The sequence below is a fragment of the Pseudorca crassidens genome, chromosome 11, assembly GCF_039906515.1.
Source record: "Pseudorca crassidens isolate mPseCra1 chromosome 11, mPseCra1.hap1, whole genome shotgun sequence".
NCBI lineage: Eukaryota > Metazoa > Chordata > Mammalia > Artiodactyla > Delphinidae > Pseudorca > Pseudorca crassidens.
Genome location: NC_090306.1, coordinates 21,347,584 through 21,365,641, shown reverse-complemented (window position 1 = coordinate 21,365,641; position 18,058 = coordinate 21,347,584). Strand labels below are relative to the sequence as shown.

The 18,058-nt window shown below is 36.5% G+C and overlaps 1 protein-coding gene across 4 annotated transcripts in view; it reads left to right on the top strand.

The window, feature by feature from the left end:
• Positions 1 to 18,058, top strand: part of ITPR2 (inositol 1,4,5-trisphosphate receptor type 2) — a 533,444-nt gene that overhangs the window by 436,322 nt on the left and 79,064 nt on the right. For all 4 annotated transcript variants that reach the window (XM_067695972.1, XM_067695968.1, XM_067695971.1 and 1 more), the window contains 3 exons: positions 8,262 to 8,426; positions 11,684 to 11,879; positions 16,158 to 16,250. In XM_067695972.1, coding sequence (XP_067552073.1) covers positions 8,262 to 8,426; positions 11,684 to 11,879; positions 16,158 to 16,250 — 454 coding nt within the window. The remainder of the gene's footprint in view (positions 1 to 8,261; positions 8,427 to 11,683; positions 11,880 to 16,157; positions 16,251 to 18,058) is intronic.

Genomic DNA, 18,058 nt, shown 5'->3' with positions numbered 1-18,058 from the left:
CCCAAAACAATTAAGAAAATAGTCATAGGAACATACATATCAATAATTACCTTACATGTGAATGGATTAAATGCTCCAACCAAAAGACACAGGCTCGCTGAATGGATGCAAAAGCAAGACCCATGTATATGCTGTCTACAAGAGACCCACTTCAGACCTAGGGACACATACAGACTGAAACTGAGGGGATGGAAAAAGATTTTCCATACAAATGGAAATCAAAAGAAATCTGGAGTAGCAATACTCGTATCAGATAAAATAGACTTTAAAATAAAGAATGTTACAAGAGACAAGGAAGGACACTACATAATGATCAGGGGATCAATCCAAGAAGAAGATATAACGATTATAAATATATACGTGCCCAACATAGGAGCACCTCAATACATAAGGCAAATAAATGCTAACAGCTATAAAAGAGGAAATCGACAGTAACACAATAATAGTGGGGGACTTTAACACCTCACTTACACCAATGGACAGATCATCCAGACAAAATATTAATAAGGAAACACAAGCTTTAAATGACACAATAGACCATATAGATTTAATTGATATTTATAGGACATTCCATCTGAAAACAGCAGATTACACTTTCTTCTCAGATGCAAACAGAAGTCCAGGACCAGATGGCTTCACAGGTGAATTCTATCAAACATTTAGAGAAGAGCTAACACCCATCCTTCTCAAACTCTTCCAAAAAATTGCAGAGGAAGGAACACTCCCAAACTCTTTCTACGAGGCACCATCACCCTGATACTAAAACCAGACAAAGATACTACAAAAAAAGAAAATTACAGACCAATGTCACTGATGAATGTAGATGCAAAAATCCTCAACAAAATACTAGCAAACAGAATCCAACAACACATTAAAAGGATCATACACCATGATCAAGTGGGATTTATCTCAGGTATGCAAAGATTCTTCAGTATACGGAAATCTATGTATGTGATACACCATATTAACAAATTGAAGAATGAAAACCATGTGATCATCTCAATAGATGCAGAAAAGGCTTTTGACAAAATTCAACACCTACTTATGATAAAAACTCTCCAGAAAGTGGGATAGAGGGAACCTCCTACCTCAACATAATAAAGGCCATATGCGACAATCCCACAGCCAACGTCATTCTCAATGGTGAAAAACTGAAAGCATTTCCACTAAGAACAGGAACAAGACAAGGATGTCCACTCTTGCCACTCTTATTCAACATAGTTTTGGAAGTCCTAGCCAAAGCAATCAGAGAAGAAAAAAAAATAAAAGGAATCCAAGTTGGAAAAGAAGTAAAACTGTCACTGTTTGCAGATAACATGATACTATACATAACTAATCCTAAAGATGCCATCAGAAAACTACTAGAGCTAATCAATGAATTTGGTAAAGTTTCAGGATACAAAATTAATGCACAGAAATCTCTTGCATTCCTATACTCTAAAAACGAAAGATCAGAAAGGGAAACAATCCCATTCACCACTGCAACAAAAAGAATAAAATACCTAGGAATAAACCTACCTAAGAGGTAAAAGACCTATACTCAGAAAAACATAATACACTGATGAAAGATATCAAAGATGACAAACAGTTGGAGAGATATAGCATTTCGTGGATTGGAAGAATCAATATTCTGAAAATGACTCTACGACCCAAAGCAATCTACAGATTCAATGCAATCCCTATCAAATTACCAATGGCATTTTTTACAGAACTAGAACAAAAAATCTTAAAATTTGTATGGAGACACAAAAGGCCCCGAACAGCCAAAGCAATCTTGAGGGAAAAAAACAGAGCTGGAGGAATCAGACTCCCTGACTTCAGACTATACTATAAAGCTACAGTCATCAAGACAATATGGTACTGGCACAGAAACAGAAATATAGATCAATGGAAGAAGATAGATAGCCCAGAGATAAACCCATGCACCTATGGTCAACTAATCTATGACAAAGGAGGCAAGGATATACATTGGAGAAGACAGTCTCTTCAATAAGTGGTGCCTGGAAAACTGGACAACTACATGTAAAAGAGTGAAATTAGAACACTCCCTAACACCATACACAAAAATAAACTCAAAATGGATTAAGGACCTAAATGTATTAGAACACTCCCTAACACCATACACAAAAATAAACTCAAAATGAATTAAACACCTAAATGTAAGACTGGACACTATAAAACTCTTAGAGGAAACCATAGGAAGAACACTCTTTGACATAAATCACAGCAAGATCTTTTTTGACCCACCTCCTAGAGTAATGGAAATAAAAACAAAAATAAACAAATGGGACCTAATGAAACTTAAAAGCTTTTACACAGCAAAGGAGACCATAAACAAGATGAAAACACAACCCTCAGAATGGGAGAAAATATTTGCAAACAAAGCAACGGACAAAGGATTAATCTCCAAAAAATATAAACAGCTCATGCAGCTCAATATTAAAAAAACAAACAACCCAATCAAAAAATGGCCAAAGACCTAAATAGGCATTTCTCCAAAGAAGACATACAGATGGCCAAGAGACACATGAAAAGCTGTTCAACATCACTAATTATTAGAGAAATGCAAATCAAAACTACAATGAGGTATCACTTCACACCAGTTAGAATGGGCATCCTAAGAAAATCTGCAAACGACAAATGCTGGAGAGGGTGTGGAGAAAAGGGAACCCTCTTGTGCTGTTGGTGGGAATGAAACTGATACAGCCACTATGAAGAACAGTATGGAGGTTCCTTAAGAAGCTAAAAATAGAACTACCATACGACCCAGCAATCCCACTACTGGGCATATACCCTGAGAAGACCATAATTCAAAAAGACACATGCACCCCAGTATTCATTGCAGCACTGTTTACAATAGCCAGGTCATGGAAGCAACCTGAATGCCCATTGACAGATGAATGGATAAAGAAAATATGGTACATATATACAATGGAATATTTCTCAGCCATAAAAAGGAATGATACTGGGTCATTTTTAGAGACATAGATGGACCTAGAGACTGTTATACAGAGTGAAGTTAAGTCAGAAAGAGAAAAACAAATATTGTATATTAATTCATATATGTGGAATCTAGAAAAATGGTACAGATCAACCAGTTTGCAAGGCAAAAATAGAGACACAGATGTAGAGAACAAATGTATGGACACCAAGAGGGCAAAGCGGGGTGGGGGGTGGTGGTGGAATGAATTGGGAGATTGGGATTGACATGTATACACTAGTATGTATAAAATGGATTACTAATAAGAACCTGCTGTGTAAAATAAATTAATTAATTTAATTTAATTAAAAAAATAACTTCATAAGAGCAGCAAGTGTTATACTTTAATTTCTTCCTGAGAAGAAATCTACATGGAGATATAATTTTCTTATTAACTATGTGAATCTGTGGGTAGTCTAATAGCCTTCACAGCATAAAACACTCGTTTGCACAGTCCCCAAATGATACATTATGATCTGCCTGTCCAGGGCATTTTGACCAAAGAAAATATTAGCTTTGATTTGGGACAAGTTGAATGGAATAATTGTAATTTTGTTACGATAGATATTGATAGAAGAGTTTTTACCTATAGTTTTGATACTGTACAGATTAATAAAAACATTTTAGCAAATATCATTTACCTTAACGTTTAACATAACAGGCTCATTACAGAACTGTCTATGGTTTACCATTTCCTAGGAGGTAGGAAAAAAAAGAAAACATAAATCAATCATGTTTTTCCCTTAGATTTTAACGTATTTATTAACTTAATTTACACTTAAAACTTTGCATTATGTAACAGGTGGAACTATAATTGCTAAAGTTATAGGTATCAGAAACAGGGAAAAATCGTCTACCTGAGAGTTAAGCCTTAATGAGCATCAGAATTCCAGACCTTAGGTAAATAGCAAGCCTCTGAATTTCATTCTTGTCATCAGTGAAATGAAGATATTAAAGCCTAGTCTGTCCTCATCAGGTTGTTGAGAAGATCAGTTCAGAAGATTAGTATGAAGATTTAGAAAAGAACAATAGTACGATAATAATAGCAATAAAGGCTGCCATTTACCAGTATCTAATACATGAAGTAGGATTTAATTGTAAAACATTGCTGTCATGATCGTAAAAGTGTTTGTATTTTGGTTCACAGGGACTTGTTTGTTTCTGACTCAGTGTCTTTCACGGTGTTAAGCAAACACAGAAAGTCCTTTTTTTGGTAAAGGAATCAAGTGGGAGGAAAAAACCTCAATCTATATTCTGAGCACTTAGTATTATCAGTTTCTGTGTATTATGTTGCTTCATCTTTATCATCTTTGCTAGTTTCTAAAAAATTTGTATTTAGCTTGCAGCTCGCTTCTCTGTCTTGTCGCGAGGGTTACCTCAATATTTGAGTTGTTTTTAAAAATTCAAATGTTCTTCTCTGTTAGAAAAGCATATCTTATAACCCAGTACAGTTTTCTTCCCACCTCTACGTTACATGTTTAGTTATTGCTAATGAAAATTAACATTATTTTGGCAAATATAAACACATTTTATCAGTTTGGGATCACTTAATATGTTTTCATACCATCAAACTTATTTATAAATCTCATTTTAATAATGATAGTATTAACCAGTTATATGGATGTTATATAATTTATTTAACCATTTCATTAATTCTTATTGTTTAGATTTTTATAATAAATAATACAATAAACACCTGTGAAATATATTGAGTCAAAACATTCATATTCCCGTCCTTTCTTTCTCACACACACACACACACACACACACACACTCCCTGTTTTTCATATAATACAGTCACTGATGTTCCCACTTCTGATATTCAGTTGCAGAAACAGAAAACTGCCCCAGTGCTGGGAGAATACTAGCATGTGTTGAATTTAGTAAGAGACACTACAGTTTACACCACCCTCGTTTACTGTACTGTTTCGCTGGCAATTTAAAAGATCTCTTGGGTGATTTTGACTACATGACAATTTTGCCTCACGCTTTGACTGTAGAACCTTATCCTGCCCAAGATGTAACATCACTGAAATGGAGATTTTTGAATCAGATAATCTGATTTTTTAGTAAGAAGGTTGATGAATATATAGTAATATAGTTAAACTGCAGTTCAAGACAATAGATTCAATTTTACTTTTTAATAAATAGTAGACAATCTTTTTTTGCTATAATTATTGTTGGAAAATAAATAGGAACAATGTAAGATGGGGATAGGATTATTGATCAGGGACATAGAACCAAGTAAGACAGAAAGGATTATATAAAGGCAGCTATAAATTTCTGTGATCACATAAAATAGCAAACTTTAAGGGACACCACATAAAATTCTAGAGCTGTGAGGCACCTTAAGGCTTATTCCCTTCTAGTCATTTCATTTTAGAAATGAGTGTATACATCCTATAGACACCAGGAGGATTTACCTAAGTAATTAGTGGCAGAGCCAAGACTGGAACCCTGATGGCCCAACTTCTAAGCCAGGGTCTTCCCACTATATTGCACTGTTTAAAAAAAAAGTCCTGCAAAGACATATCAATGAAATATAAAGTATCTATGAAAATATTACTATACTGTATAATTAATTTACCTAGTTAAAATTAATGAATTTGTTTTAGTATACATTGATTAACAAATGAACATTCATTTTTCTGTTTTGGAAGACCATCATTTGGATTATGTGTTACTTTTAAAAGGCTGTACAGAGAGCTTACATTGCTGCCGTTTCCCTCCCCCACCTGCCACTTTTTCCCCCAACCTTCACACAATTTATCCCATTCTCAATGAAAAATATATCAAGGGCAGCTTTGAAGAATAGATGGAGAAAGAAAAAAATATAAGGGACGGTTGTGATCGTTTATATCGGTATTTGTGTACTGACTCGAGGGTCCTTCCAACACCAGTTCAGAAGATGGCCTTTTAACCACCTTGCTCAGTTCCCACACCCCCCGTTTATTGTTGCCCACATGAACGCTTGCCACAGAAGTAATGATCGCCTACGTAATGGTATTGACAAACGAAGGACTGGTTAGACAATGTCAAGTAAGTCATGACATGAAATGGGAGAATGTTTCTGTAACTTCTTCATTTCCATAAATATTCCCAGCTTTCATGGAAAATGCTCAATAAAACTAATTTGCAAATTTCCAGGTCATGCATCAGGAAAAACCAGCGTTCAAGTTTTTTCCTACCCAAATCATTTATACTTACACTTATTTCTTCATGGTATGAATACTTCAAAATTAAAAGACAGCAGTTTCCTTGTTTCTGATCTCTGCAGAAATAGGTGGCTGCCACTACCAGCATTGGCTCCATCAAGAGAAAAGGAGCATATTCATCAATATGAAGCTTTAGGTCAAGGTTCAAAAAAATTAACCTGAAACAAATAAGGCGAATCTTTCTTTTTCATGCAAGAATGGCAGAGGCCCTTTTAGGCAGAAGTGTGCCCTTGCTTTTGCATTATTTGAGAATTGAACTATATTGCTCTTGAGAACCTGAATTCAATGTATCCCTTTTCCTATAAGTATATAGGACTTATAGTTTTCCTGCATAATTTTTTTATGACTCAAATACACAACATTTAAACAATTTGTCTTCAACATATAATTCATCCTTCTGAAAAGTCATAATTTTAATTTTTAATTTTATTTTTTATAGAACTTCTTATTTCTATTTCATATTGATGATATGGGTGAATGAATTAAACTTGCTTTTGGATAGTAAACATAAAGACATCCATTAATACAGTAGCTATATTTAATAGTAATGTAAAGGTGTGATGATGTAACACTAAATAGTGAAGTAAGACTTTCTATTTAACATTATTCAAGTTAACAAGATGATGAAATTGATAATATCTATTATTGAGAGGATATTTAATTAACATGGGGCAAACTTAGGAAAGGTTTGAAGTTTTTAACTGCTATGTTGTTGACTTGGTTTGGTTATCTTCACAACGTGCAATGATAAACCATTTCTCATTTTATCTGTATTGATTTGGATTTCAGAAAGTGGAAGGAAAAGGTTTTTCCAACCTCTCAAATTTTACTTCTGCCCAAAGTGTTGTGCTCCTTCTTATGTTATTTAAAATCATTCCATAAGGCAGTTTCTTTCATATACATGGAAAAAAATCTATGATGTTGCAAAGAGCAAGCTGTCTTCCCAAAGTTAGGTTTGGACATATAAAAACAAATATGATACCATTGCCAAAGAACCTCAGTATAAATTTCTGTATTTAAATTTCTGTATGTAAATTTCTGTATTTAAATGTATTTTTAATTTGAATACTCTACATCAGCAGTCCCCAACCTTTTTGGCACCAGGGACCGGTTTTGTGGAAGACATTTTTTCCACGGACCGGGGTTGGGGGGAATGGTTCAGGAGGTAATGGGAGTGATGGGGAGCGATGGGGAGCGGCAGATGAAGCTTCCCTCGCTGGCCTGCCGCTCACCTCCTGCTGTGCCACCCGGTTCCTAACAGTCCGCAGACTGGTACCAGTCCACAGCCTGGGGATTGGGGACCCCTGCTCTGCATGGTACCAAGCATAATAAACACTCCAAAACGTTTACTGAATAATTACCATACATAGGACTTAGAAGATACATCCAAGTATTATATTTATTTTAATCTAGGTAGAGAAGTATATTTATATTTTTTATGAATGTAGAGTAAATTAAATACAAAAATAATTTTTAATGGCCTACTTGTTTAAAATAATATTCAGTAGAGAAAGTCCAGGATAAAAAAATCGAGGACAAATCTCTGGATGTTTTCTGAAAATATATTTTTCTATTTCATTTATAGTATAATAATAAAAACATTGCATTATTACTTTTAATATGGAAAATATAATGAGTAATATTTCAAGAGTCCTTGTACTAAGGGCTTCATATTCATTATGAATTATTTAATTCCTTGAAGAGTTCTATGAGGTGGGAATTCCTTTATTCCAATTTTTGAGAAGAAACAACCAAGGCCTCCAGTTGCATGGCCTGGGTCAGATAATAGTAGTGGGAAAACTAGCATTTAAATTCATGTCTGTCTTGACTGCAGAGCTACGGCTCTTAATCACTCTTCCTCTCTTTTCCTGGAACTGCAAAGAATACAGGGTTTGTCTCTATGGTGTTTACATGCAGATTTGTAAGCAGTGCTGAAAAATTACAAAACGAGAAATCATAAAAGAAAACCACAGACTTTGTGAATAATAGGTTTTGTCAATGACATGCTGTTTTTGTGAGTTTCAGAACAAATAAGACAGTAAAATCGAATCTTTTCCTCCCTTTAGCTTTGTAATAAAATAGTATTTCTGGTGAGTTTTGTCGGAAATCGTGGCACGTTCACCCGAGGGTACCGAGCGGTCATCCTGGATATGGCCTTTCTCTACCATGTAGCGTATGTCCTGGTTTGCATGCTGGGCCTCTTTGTTCACGAATTCTTCTATAGCTTCCTGGTGAGTACATCTCTATGTGGATAGTCACTGCTGAAAAAAATACATAATGCTGCTGCTTCTTATGCTTCTTCCTTTGATTTTTTTTTTTTTTAAGCAGAGTCTGGCATTTAGGACAAATTATGTTATTTTTAGACTTGCCTAGGAAAATCATGCATTATTATTATTTTTAGTCTTTATCTCTGAGAAACGACATAGGTGGTACAATTCTTTATTTTATCTCTGAGACCCACCTCTTGACCGAGGCTTTGTATAGCAGGCTGCTTTGGGTTTCAGCCAAGTCATATTTCCCTTAGAGATTCTTCAACAAGAAAAGGGATATACTTTCTTGGTACTGAATTCATTGCATTTATTTATAACAGCAAATATTTTGTGTATCTTTAGAATGGCATATAAATAAAATGAAGGGGAAAGCCAACTTAGCAAAAAGATGATGAGTTGTTTTAAGGGCAGTCTTATAGTTTTAGATTTAATATGTTGTTGTTGTTAAGCTGATTTACATATATCTATTCATTAAGTGGATTTTCAGATTTCTTCTAAAGCCGCATTTTGGTTTTGGTTTTGTTTTTTTGCTGGTTATCAGTTTTCCTTCCTACATATATGTTCTGTAGCTATAAACCAGGAGAGGAGTCAATACAAGTATATGGTAATATTTTGAAACTTAGAGCATTACCAGGTTAGCATCATGATGCCAGAGGAACAATTTATTCATATCTTCAGCTCACAGTTGCTATGCAGAGGAGAACACTACCCAATAAAATAATCCCTGAAAACAAGCTGAAGATCTAAAAACATTATGCTGACCTGGTTTTCTTGGGTCATGAGGGGCAAATTCATTGCCTCCTGCTTCCCTGTGACCTAGCTCACCCATGTAGGAAGATTAAGTAAGAAACTAATTTTCTGTTTACCCTAAAACACTTGAAAGAGCCACAGTGAAGAGCGGATTTGTCCCTTATCAACATAAGGATACAAAATTATCTTCCAGGCAGCTAAGTTAGATTAGTATTCAGCCACTTAAGTTAGATTAGTATTCGGCCATCAAAAGTAGACTTTTTTTTCTGATCCGAGGATCCTAATGAATTCCTTCTTTGCTCTAATTCACCACAAAAATTGCATTTTTTAATATCTGCCTGTGATAGGTAAAGGTCTATTATACCCAGCTCTTTTCCCTGACTGTAATAAATATGTAATATTTATTATGTTTTTGTGCTTCAACCTCCTTGTCTATAAAATGGATAGGGGTAATATGAGAGCCTAGTAATATCAAGACCCATTAAAGAAATAATATGAAAAACATGTGAAATGATACATGTAAAATCTTTGTTATTTAAGGAAAGGTTTTTGAAAAAATAAAGGTGTATTTGAATTATTGTATGAGTTATTAATAGTAATGTTACTTTTAATTTATGTTAACCTTAATTTCCAGTTGCATTTTTCTCTCATGTTTTTCAAATCATACAACACTTATGCTAATTTGTTTTCATTGGGTTGGTTATAAAAAGGATATATTCCATTTTCATGTTTAGAGGACTAGAAGAAAATTTTAATGGACATAATGTCAAAATGGTATTTAAATGTATTTTAAAAATATTTTTATGTTTTAAAAAATATATGAATTTGCATTCCCAGTTGTGTCCACAAATGCCAATCCTTTAACCGGTAATAGAAACCACACTCTAGATTTTTCCTTTGAGAAATAAATGGAAGGAACCGTTCACCTGTCCAACATCAATACCTTTGCATTCTCAAGATTCTGATTCCATGGGTATGGAATAGGGCCCAGGAATATGCATTTTCATCAAGTATCCTATGGGCTTCTGAAAACTATAAACTTTCATAAACTATCCAGAAATGATCTGGAACCATTTCCAGACCTTTTCTTTAAGCCACTGTTCAGCTGAGGGAAAATCTCCTTTCTATCAACTAAATGCTTAAATAAGTTAAATAAGCCAGGTCAGTAATGTGGAAGCTGAACTTGCATTACTTAATTTGTCTTTAGGGAAGAATAAGGAATTTGCTTCTAAAGGTTGTATCTCCCTCCAGGAGATAAACAGATAGCAAAATAGTTAAACATATGTTTTTGTGTTTGACCATCAAAAAACATCAGTGTCCTAAGGTGAGCAAACAAGTTAATATATTTACAGCAATTATTTGCAAGACTATAGTTAAATTGGAAAGTAACTGTATAAGCCTCAAAACTCTGAAAAACAGAGTACAAGGCCCTGGTGTTTCTGAAGGGATGAGCGACACTGGTATTAATCATTTCAACCAGCTCAGAGATTTTAATCACTCCCCATAGATAGCAGAAAACAAACCCCAGTTATTCTAATATCAAAAATACTATTCATTTCTAAACTGATACTTATGCCTTCATTAAAGTAAATGTTAATATTGCTTTTAACCAGCTTTTAATAATGAAACATGTAGTTGCGAATGTATAATTTCAACTTTAAATATAGCAATAAGTAAAATTGTTCTTAAAGTTGACTGCAGATAGCAAACACATACCTAGATTCTTGACCAGTGCATATGGATTGTCAACTACTAAACACAAAATGGAGAATAACCCATTATCCATAGAGGAAGTGAATTAACACTTGTGAATTATATTTCTGTTTATACTTCTGTTCCCAAAAGCATCTACTAAAGTAATAGGTTTTGCCCTCAATCTACCTGTTTAGTAAGAAAGATGTTTGCATTTCTCAAATATTTTTAAATTTCATACCTTTTCTATTTTAGTGGGCTCATAAAATTGAATTCATGTCATTTCACCTCTAATCCCTTGATTAAACAATCCGTTGAATGAATCCTTCAATTATTCATCACTTAGTTCCCTAATTCAGCATTCTCATGTTAGCCATTTTACATATTCTAGAAGCAACTACAGAATATCGGAAAGGCTAAAAATAGGGAATAAGTAGCTAAGTTGGTTATGTATCATATTACAATTTTTCTAAATTCAAATTTGAAGCTGTGCTATTACCATGTCTTAAAAAATTCATACTACATTGGTTATGAAACCAACAGATGCACATTATATATTGTGTTAGAGTTATCTTTATTGAAAAACAGTTTATTAACACATTCAAACTGGAGAAGAAATACATATTTTGGTTCATTTTTAAGTTGTTATTTATACTGTTATTCTCTCACAGGTAAATTAAAATGGCCTGCATTTGTATTTGTGATTACCTTTGTATTTATTCACCCTTTGCTTCATTGCCTTTTTTTCCTTGTTTTTGTTCTCTTTGGTTTTGTAGCTTTTTGATTTAGTATATAGAGAAGAGACTCTGCTCAATGTCATAAAAAGTGTCACACGGAATGGCCGCTCCATTATTCTAACTGCAGTCCTCGCCCTCATCCTTGTCTACCTGTTTTCCATTATTGGATTCCTTTTTCTGAAGGATGACTTCACTATGGAGGTGGATAGGCTGAAAAACAGAACTCCCCTTACAGGTATTGCTGTTACCACTAAATGAGCTTGCTCTGATGGCGGCTCTGACTGGTACATCTCTTGCTAAGAGGATCACAGATGAATGATGATGGAGGCAATGTTTTCTTCCATTCCTTTGAAAACATTTTCTTGTTCACTAAGAGCTCATGAGTGTGAAATACCCCTGCGCTGTATGTTAGCTGACAGTGTGCATAGGAAAATCTTCATACAAGAAACGTCACCTGAGCTCAGTCTCAGTACAGAAGTTTCAACAGTGTTGACTGTACTCCCGGGGACAGCTGACAATTTCAGTGCAGGGTAATAATAGCTTTGGGATTCTTTCTCTTGGGGGATGTCTCCCCCAAGAACTTCCAGCATCATTCACAACCATTATTTCATACATGTTTGCTCACAGTACATTATATTATACTTGAATAGTTGGAAAGCATAAATGCTTTGATTTGGAAACCATCAGATAGTCAGAAAATATGCTATAGAAAAATGCTCAAAATATTGTCATTAAGGGGCTCTGTCCGTGAATATGTGACTGTCAGAATTTCTGCATGATATTTGTTTTTATTGTCTGACTGGTTAGACATCACCCATTTATACTCACTGTGATTCTTGTGGTATGAGGGGTGATTCTTTCCATCTCACTTTGGACTTTTTATTTATTATGCTCCCTAATGGTTTCTTCTTTCCCCCTTTCCTACATTTTGTTGTTTTGGTTAAATTTTGTTCTTAAGTCTCTTTCCTCCTCTCCTGTTTTGCTGCATGGACATTGCAGTTCTGCACTTTGCTGATAGTTTCTCTGGGTGATTCCACTGCCTATGGGTTACAGAGAAGGGAAACCACAAAACGACTCTCTCTTTCTTCAAACCATCAAATTTAAAAGTAGGATTTAATTAGTGGTGCTTTTAGAATATGGGATAATTAAGTGGCATTTAGATCTATTATTTAGTCTAAGTAATCAAGGCACGGAATAGAAACATCATATACATAGATGGAAAGTTATTAAACTTGAGACTGAATTTCAGACCTAGGAGTAGTCTTTATTCACAGACACATGGTATATTTTCTGTTATGGCCTTTCTTTTTCTCCCTTAAATGTTACTTTGTCTAGAGTTTTATAGGTGTAAATATTTGGAGGAAAAGCTCATGTATATAAGTACCCCCAAAACTCCACTTGTACTAAACTATCTGTGAATCATAAACTATCTGTTCTCAAAATTCTTTGTCTCAATTATTTACTAGGCATGATCACATTGAGTTATTCAGTACAGAGTGAGTCTGACACTGAAGCATCACAATTTCTGAATCCAAACGTGTACAGTCGTTATTGTTTTATGAACCTTGTAGTAAATAATTTTAATTGTGTTGTTTAAAAAGTAAATTAGTGTCCAGAGGAATGGATAAAGAAGATGTGGTACATACATACAATAGAATATTACTCATCCATAAAAAGGAACGAAATGGGGTCATTTGTAGAGATATAGATGGACCTAGAGACTGTCATACAGAGGGAAGTAGGTCAGAAAGAGAAAAACAAATATTGTATATTAACGCATATATGTGGAATCTGAAAAAATTGGTACAGGTAATCTTATTTACAAGCAGAAATAGAGACACAGATGTCGAGAACAAACGTATGGATACCAAGGGGGACGGGGGTGGGGGATGAATTGGGAGATTGGGATTGACATATATATACTATTGATACTATGTATAAAATAGATAACTAATGAGAACCTACTGTATAGCACAGGGAACTCTACCCCCTGCTCTGTGGTGACCTAAATGAGAAGGAAATCCCCAAAAGAGAGGATACATGTGTACATATAGCTGATTCACTTTGCTGTCCAGTATAAACTAACACAATATTGTAAAGCAACTATACTCCAATAAAAAAAAAGTAAGTTAGCGTCATTATATTATGAATATATTTTCTTTAGAAATATAAAAAAGTCTTCTTTCCTGTCTTCTACAAAATAGGAAGCACGAAAACTAAAATGTCAAGATCTTCACTAAAAATATTTATACATATTTATATAAAAAGTTGTTAAACAAGAGAAAGCATTTGTAAAAAAATGTATAAAATGTATAAAAATGTATAAAAATATGGCATACAAGAACAGCTAACAAAGTTACACTCTTGATTCTTCATAGACTGAGAGTTTTTGTTTCATAGAGAGTGTATGTGGTACCATGCCCTGGAAGAAGCACTCATATTTTCATAACATTTTAAATTTAATTCCTAATACTATATATTATGTCTGTGGATATGTAGCATAAAGTTTATTCTTTCAATTATTGAAAACTATTTTCTCCCAAAGTTGAGTGAAATTATCAAACATAGCACATCTAGGGAGCAAGTGAAATTGGGTACACAGTTCTTCAGTGAATGTGAAGAAATCAGTGAACAAAGAGAGAAGGTTGAGGTTCTAGAGCTGAATGGCAGGTGCACCGCAGATGGATATGAGAGCAGAGGACCAATAATTTGCAAATGGCCTTGGGAGTTTAGGACAATGCATATCCCACCTCTGACACCAGTGGAATCTGACTCTGTAGATGCAGGAGCCTGCACTTGACGGTGTTCAGGGGAATCCATGTCTTAGACAAGCCCAAGGAGTTGGCGGGAAGGTAGTGTTGACAAGCGGAGGTTCCAGTGTCTCTCCCACTGCCCCCTATTCCCCATCCTCAGTGCTGCCCTCCTGTTTCTACCCTCATTTCCTCTCCCCAGAAAATGGCAGAAACTTCCCAGGTGCTTCCCCCCGCTCAGCCTCTCTTCTGCTTGTGCAAGTCATTCATTCCTACCACGGTTCTGATTCTGTGTCTTATGGGTTTGAAAACTTTGCTGGGCCCTGGGCTGGCTGTGGGATGCTTGGTTTAAAATCATTAGCCTAGAAGCTCTGCCTTGTCTGTGCCTTTGCTGGCCTCTGTACCTTTTGTCATAGGATTGTACCTGGAATTGCCCCCTTTACCCTCTACCTCATCTTCCTGTGTGTAAATCCTGTCTCCTCTAGATGGATCCTTCTCCAAAAACCTTTGTTTTTTCCTTTCTAGAATTCACCTCTCCCTCTCTGAATGCACTACCTCACTTTACGTGTACCCCACTCCCTCCATTCAACTATAATTATGTCTGTACCTCTCTGTATTCCCTAATTGATTGTGGGTTCTCCAAGGCCCTGACTCCGAGTCCTCAGAGCTTAGCACGAAGTCAGTAAATATTAATTAAGGGAATGGCTCCTGGGGAACACTCAGGAACCCCACCTCTCTGACCACTTGATGCTCACTCCACCCCGTGATATACCCGTCCTTTCTGCCATGCTGCCCCAGTCAGGGTGCGGGGAGGTAAAGTTTGCGGCTTCCCTTCCTCATGGACCCGAGCTCTCTCAGCTCCAGGGCTTGTGTTGGTGGCAACTCCAAGCCTGGTCTCTCTCCTCATCACACGTCCAAACTCCAGCCACCATTCCCCACTTCTGCCTTCGCCTCATCAAACAATCAGGCTAACCTCGGTGGGTGCTGCCCCGAAATGCACGTGAATATTTCCTCAGTATCTGAAAATGAACTTAATCCTCTCCCTCCACCTTCTGGACTTTCCTTGGTGGCTCCATGTGAAAAACAGGTTTGAGAGGAACGAACCTCTTCATGTTGTATTTGGTACTAACAACAAAATTTGTTATATGCAACTTGTTTTACACAGGTAAGAAGGTTACTGTTTACTTTTCTATCGGGGCCAGGGAGATAGGGGGTAAAGATGGATCCTTGGGGACTAAGGAAGAAAAGATTCTGAACAGGGATCTGGCAGAAGATTCTTGCTTCCCTGAGATGTTTGATGGCCTGTTCCCAGGAACCCACAGTTTACCGTTAAGAGATGCCACCTCCTGCTTGCTCTACCTCAGCCGTGGGCACCAGTGGCTGAGAGCTCAGGGTTACCAGCTACACTGGGGGAACATGTTTCTGGCATTTCCAAGCCAGAGCCCTGAATGCATTTGGCCATGGGAACATTGTTACACATGGTGGTTAGGGCCTGCAGTATTATTAGTCGTTTATCTCAGCCACTTTAGAAAGATAGAAAAGGCTTTTAGTGGGTTGGCCCATGAACCTATTCTCTATTTATAAAATTGATTCAGTAGGCAAGACTGTGTGCGGAATGCTACACTAACTTAACTAAAAACTTTAGGAACACAGCTAATTTGGAGTAATAGCACCTTTTATTTATGTGCCTTGGTAATGTGTCTGCTCATTTCTTGTCACTTGCATATTTGTCTCTATACCGTGTCTCTATTGTGTGTTCTCAGGTAGCAATGCAGTTTCTGCTATGACTTTAACTTCAATCCTGGGAACATGTGAAAAGGACAACTGCTCACCCACAATACCGGCTTCAAATACAGGTCTGTAAAAAGGGCTCCAGGACAGCATGAACTCGATACTTCTGAAGTTATGTTTATTTGATTAAAGTTATTATAGGTTAGAGAGTTGCTCTAAAAATTTCATGGTGAGTTGAAATAGAAGAATGGAGGGTAAAAGAACCTAAAAGTTTCCAACTAGAGAAAGGATTCTCACATCCGTCATTTTGTATCCTCACCCTGTTCCTTGAGTTATTTGTAATCATGAGAATTTATCAAATTTACCCTGTGGTACATGCTGCTAAAAATTCTGTCACCATATTGCAAAACCATACCACACTAAGCAAGACCCTTTCCACTGTATAGCCTTTAACTAAGAATATACTGCCTTTAACAGAAGAATCCATCCTTTAACAAAGAATGGAAAAGCATGGGTTTAGAACTCAAAAAGCTTGGTTATAATCCCTGACCTGCCACTTTCTAGGTCTATGTCTTGCATATGTTATGCAAATTTCCTGGACCTTGTTCAGATGGCTTGTCCTGAAAGAGAGGGAGGAAGGAAGGAAGGGAGGGAGGGAGGGAGAGAGGGAGATCTATCTCGGTACATAGGTACGTAGGTAGATAGATAGATAGATAGGGCATATGATACTTTCCCTGCCTCCAAAGGAACAAATGGAACCATGCATATAAAAAGAATTTTTTAAACTCTAATCTGTTCTCGAAGGATGTGGCAGGAATTTGGAAACTATGGCATGTGTGAAATTTAATGAACTGTAGAAGGAATTAGTGATCTGTTTCCAGAAGCAGCAAAGATTTAGGGAGCATTTAGATATTTCAAGAGTTCTGTATATAAAAAAGGAATAGATTTAGTCTCTGTTATGTCTACAGAGGGCAAAATCAGACTCAGAGAAAATGAAGGAAGCAAGAGTTAATCACAGCGTAAGGATGGATTTCTCCACTTCCATCTGGAAGCACATTGTTTGGTCATAATGATAGAGCCTTTTTCCCCAAGTTGCCTTTTGCCTTAAGATGCTGGACTGTTGCTTGAAGTCCAACAAAAATGGACAGTCTCGTCTACTGACTAAATGCTCTATGACTTAAAGGGAGAATTAAACACATGCATATGGTCCATTTCCGCGTCCCAGCAGCTCAGGCACTGTGAAGCTGAAGCTGCCACTCAGACTTCTTTCCCCCCTGACCTCCTGGGTACCCAGTTCAGGCCTATAAACCACAAACCAGCTCCTTCTCTACTTGTGTAGCTTTGCTGTGCTCTGAAGTTTCTAAAATCCCGTTACATGCATCCCCTGGCTTATATACCTCCAATTTTTTCAGCTTCCTCACATATTACAGCGATGACTCTTCATGTAACACTCCGAGGCAAGAAGCTGAGTGGTGTGACCATGTTTAGGATGGTGCAGTTTGCAGTCACACCACACGCTTGACCCATATTTGACTGACTCTTGGCTAAAATGCCGTTCTTCCCTGGTTCAGCTGTCAAGCCATAAATGCCTATTCTGTGCTCACATAATTGGGAGTTTGGGATTTCAAGTATAAAATCATGCACTTATGTCTATATCTTTCTGCCAGCGCATAATCCCAGGTTGTCCCAGTTTGTCCTGTGAATAGAGGAGGGACTTCTTGACAGATGATCTCTAGGTTTCAGGTCCCTTCCAGTGCTCACGTGCCATGAGGCTCATGGTATCTTTATGGGTCCTGATTCTATTAAGCAGAATATTCATTCTCTCTCACGTCATCCTCAAGTTTGATAAGCTCTAGAACACGGTTGGCAAACCTGGGCCGTGGGGAAATACGAATTGTCACCTGTTTCTGTACACCCCTCGGGCTAAGAATGG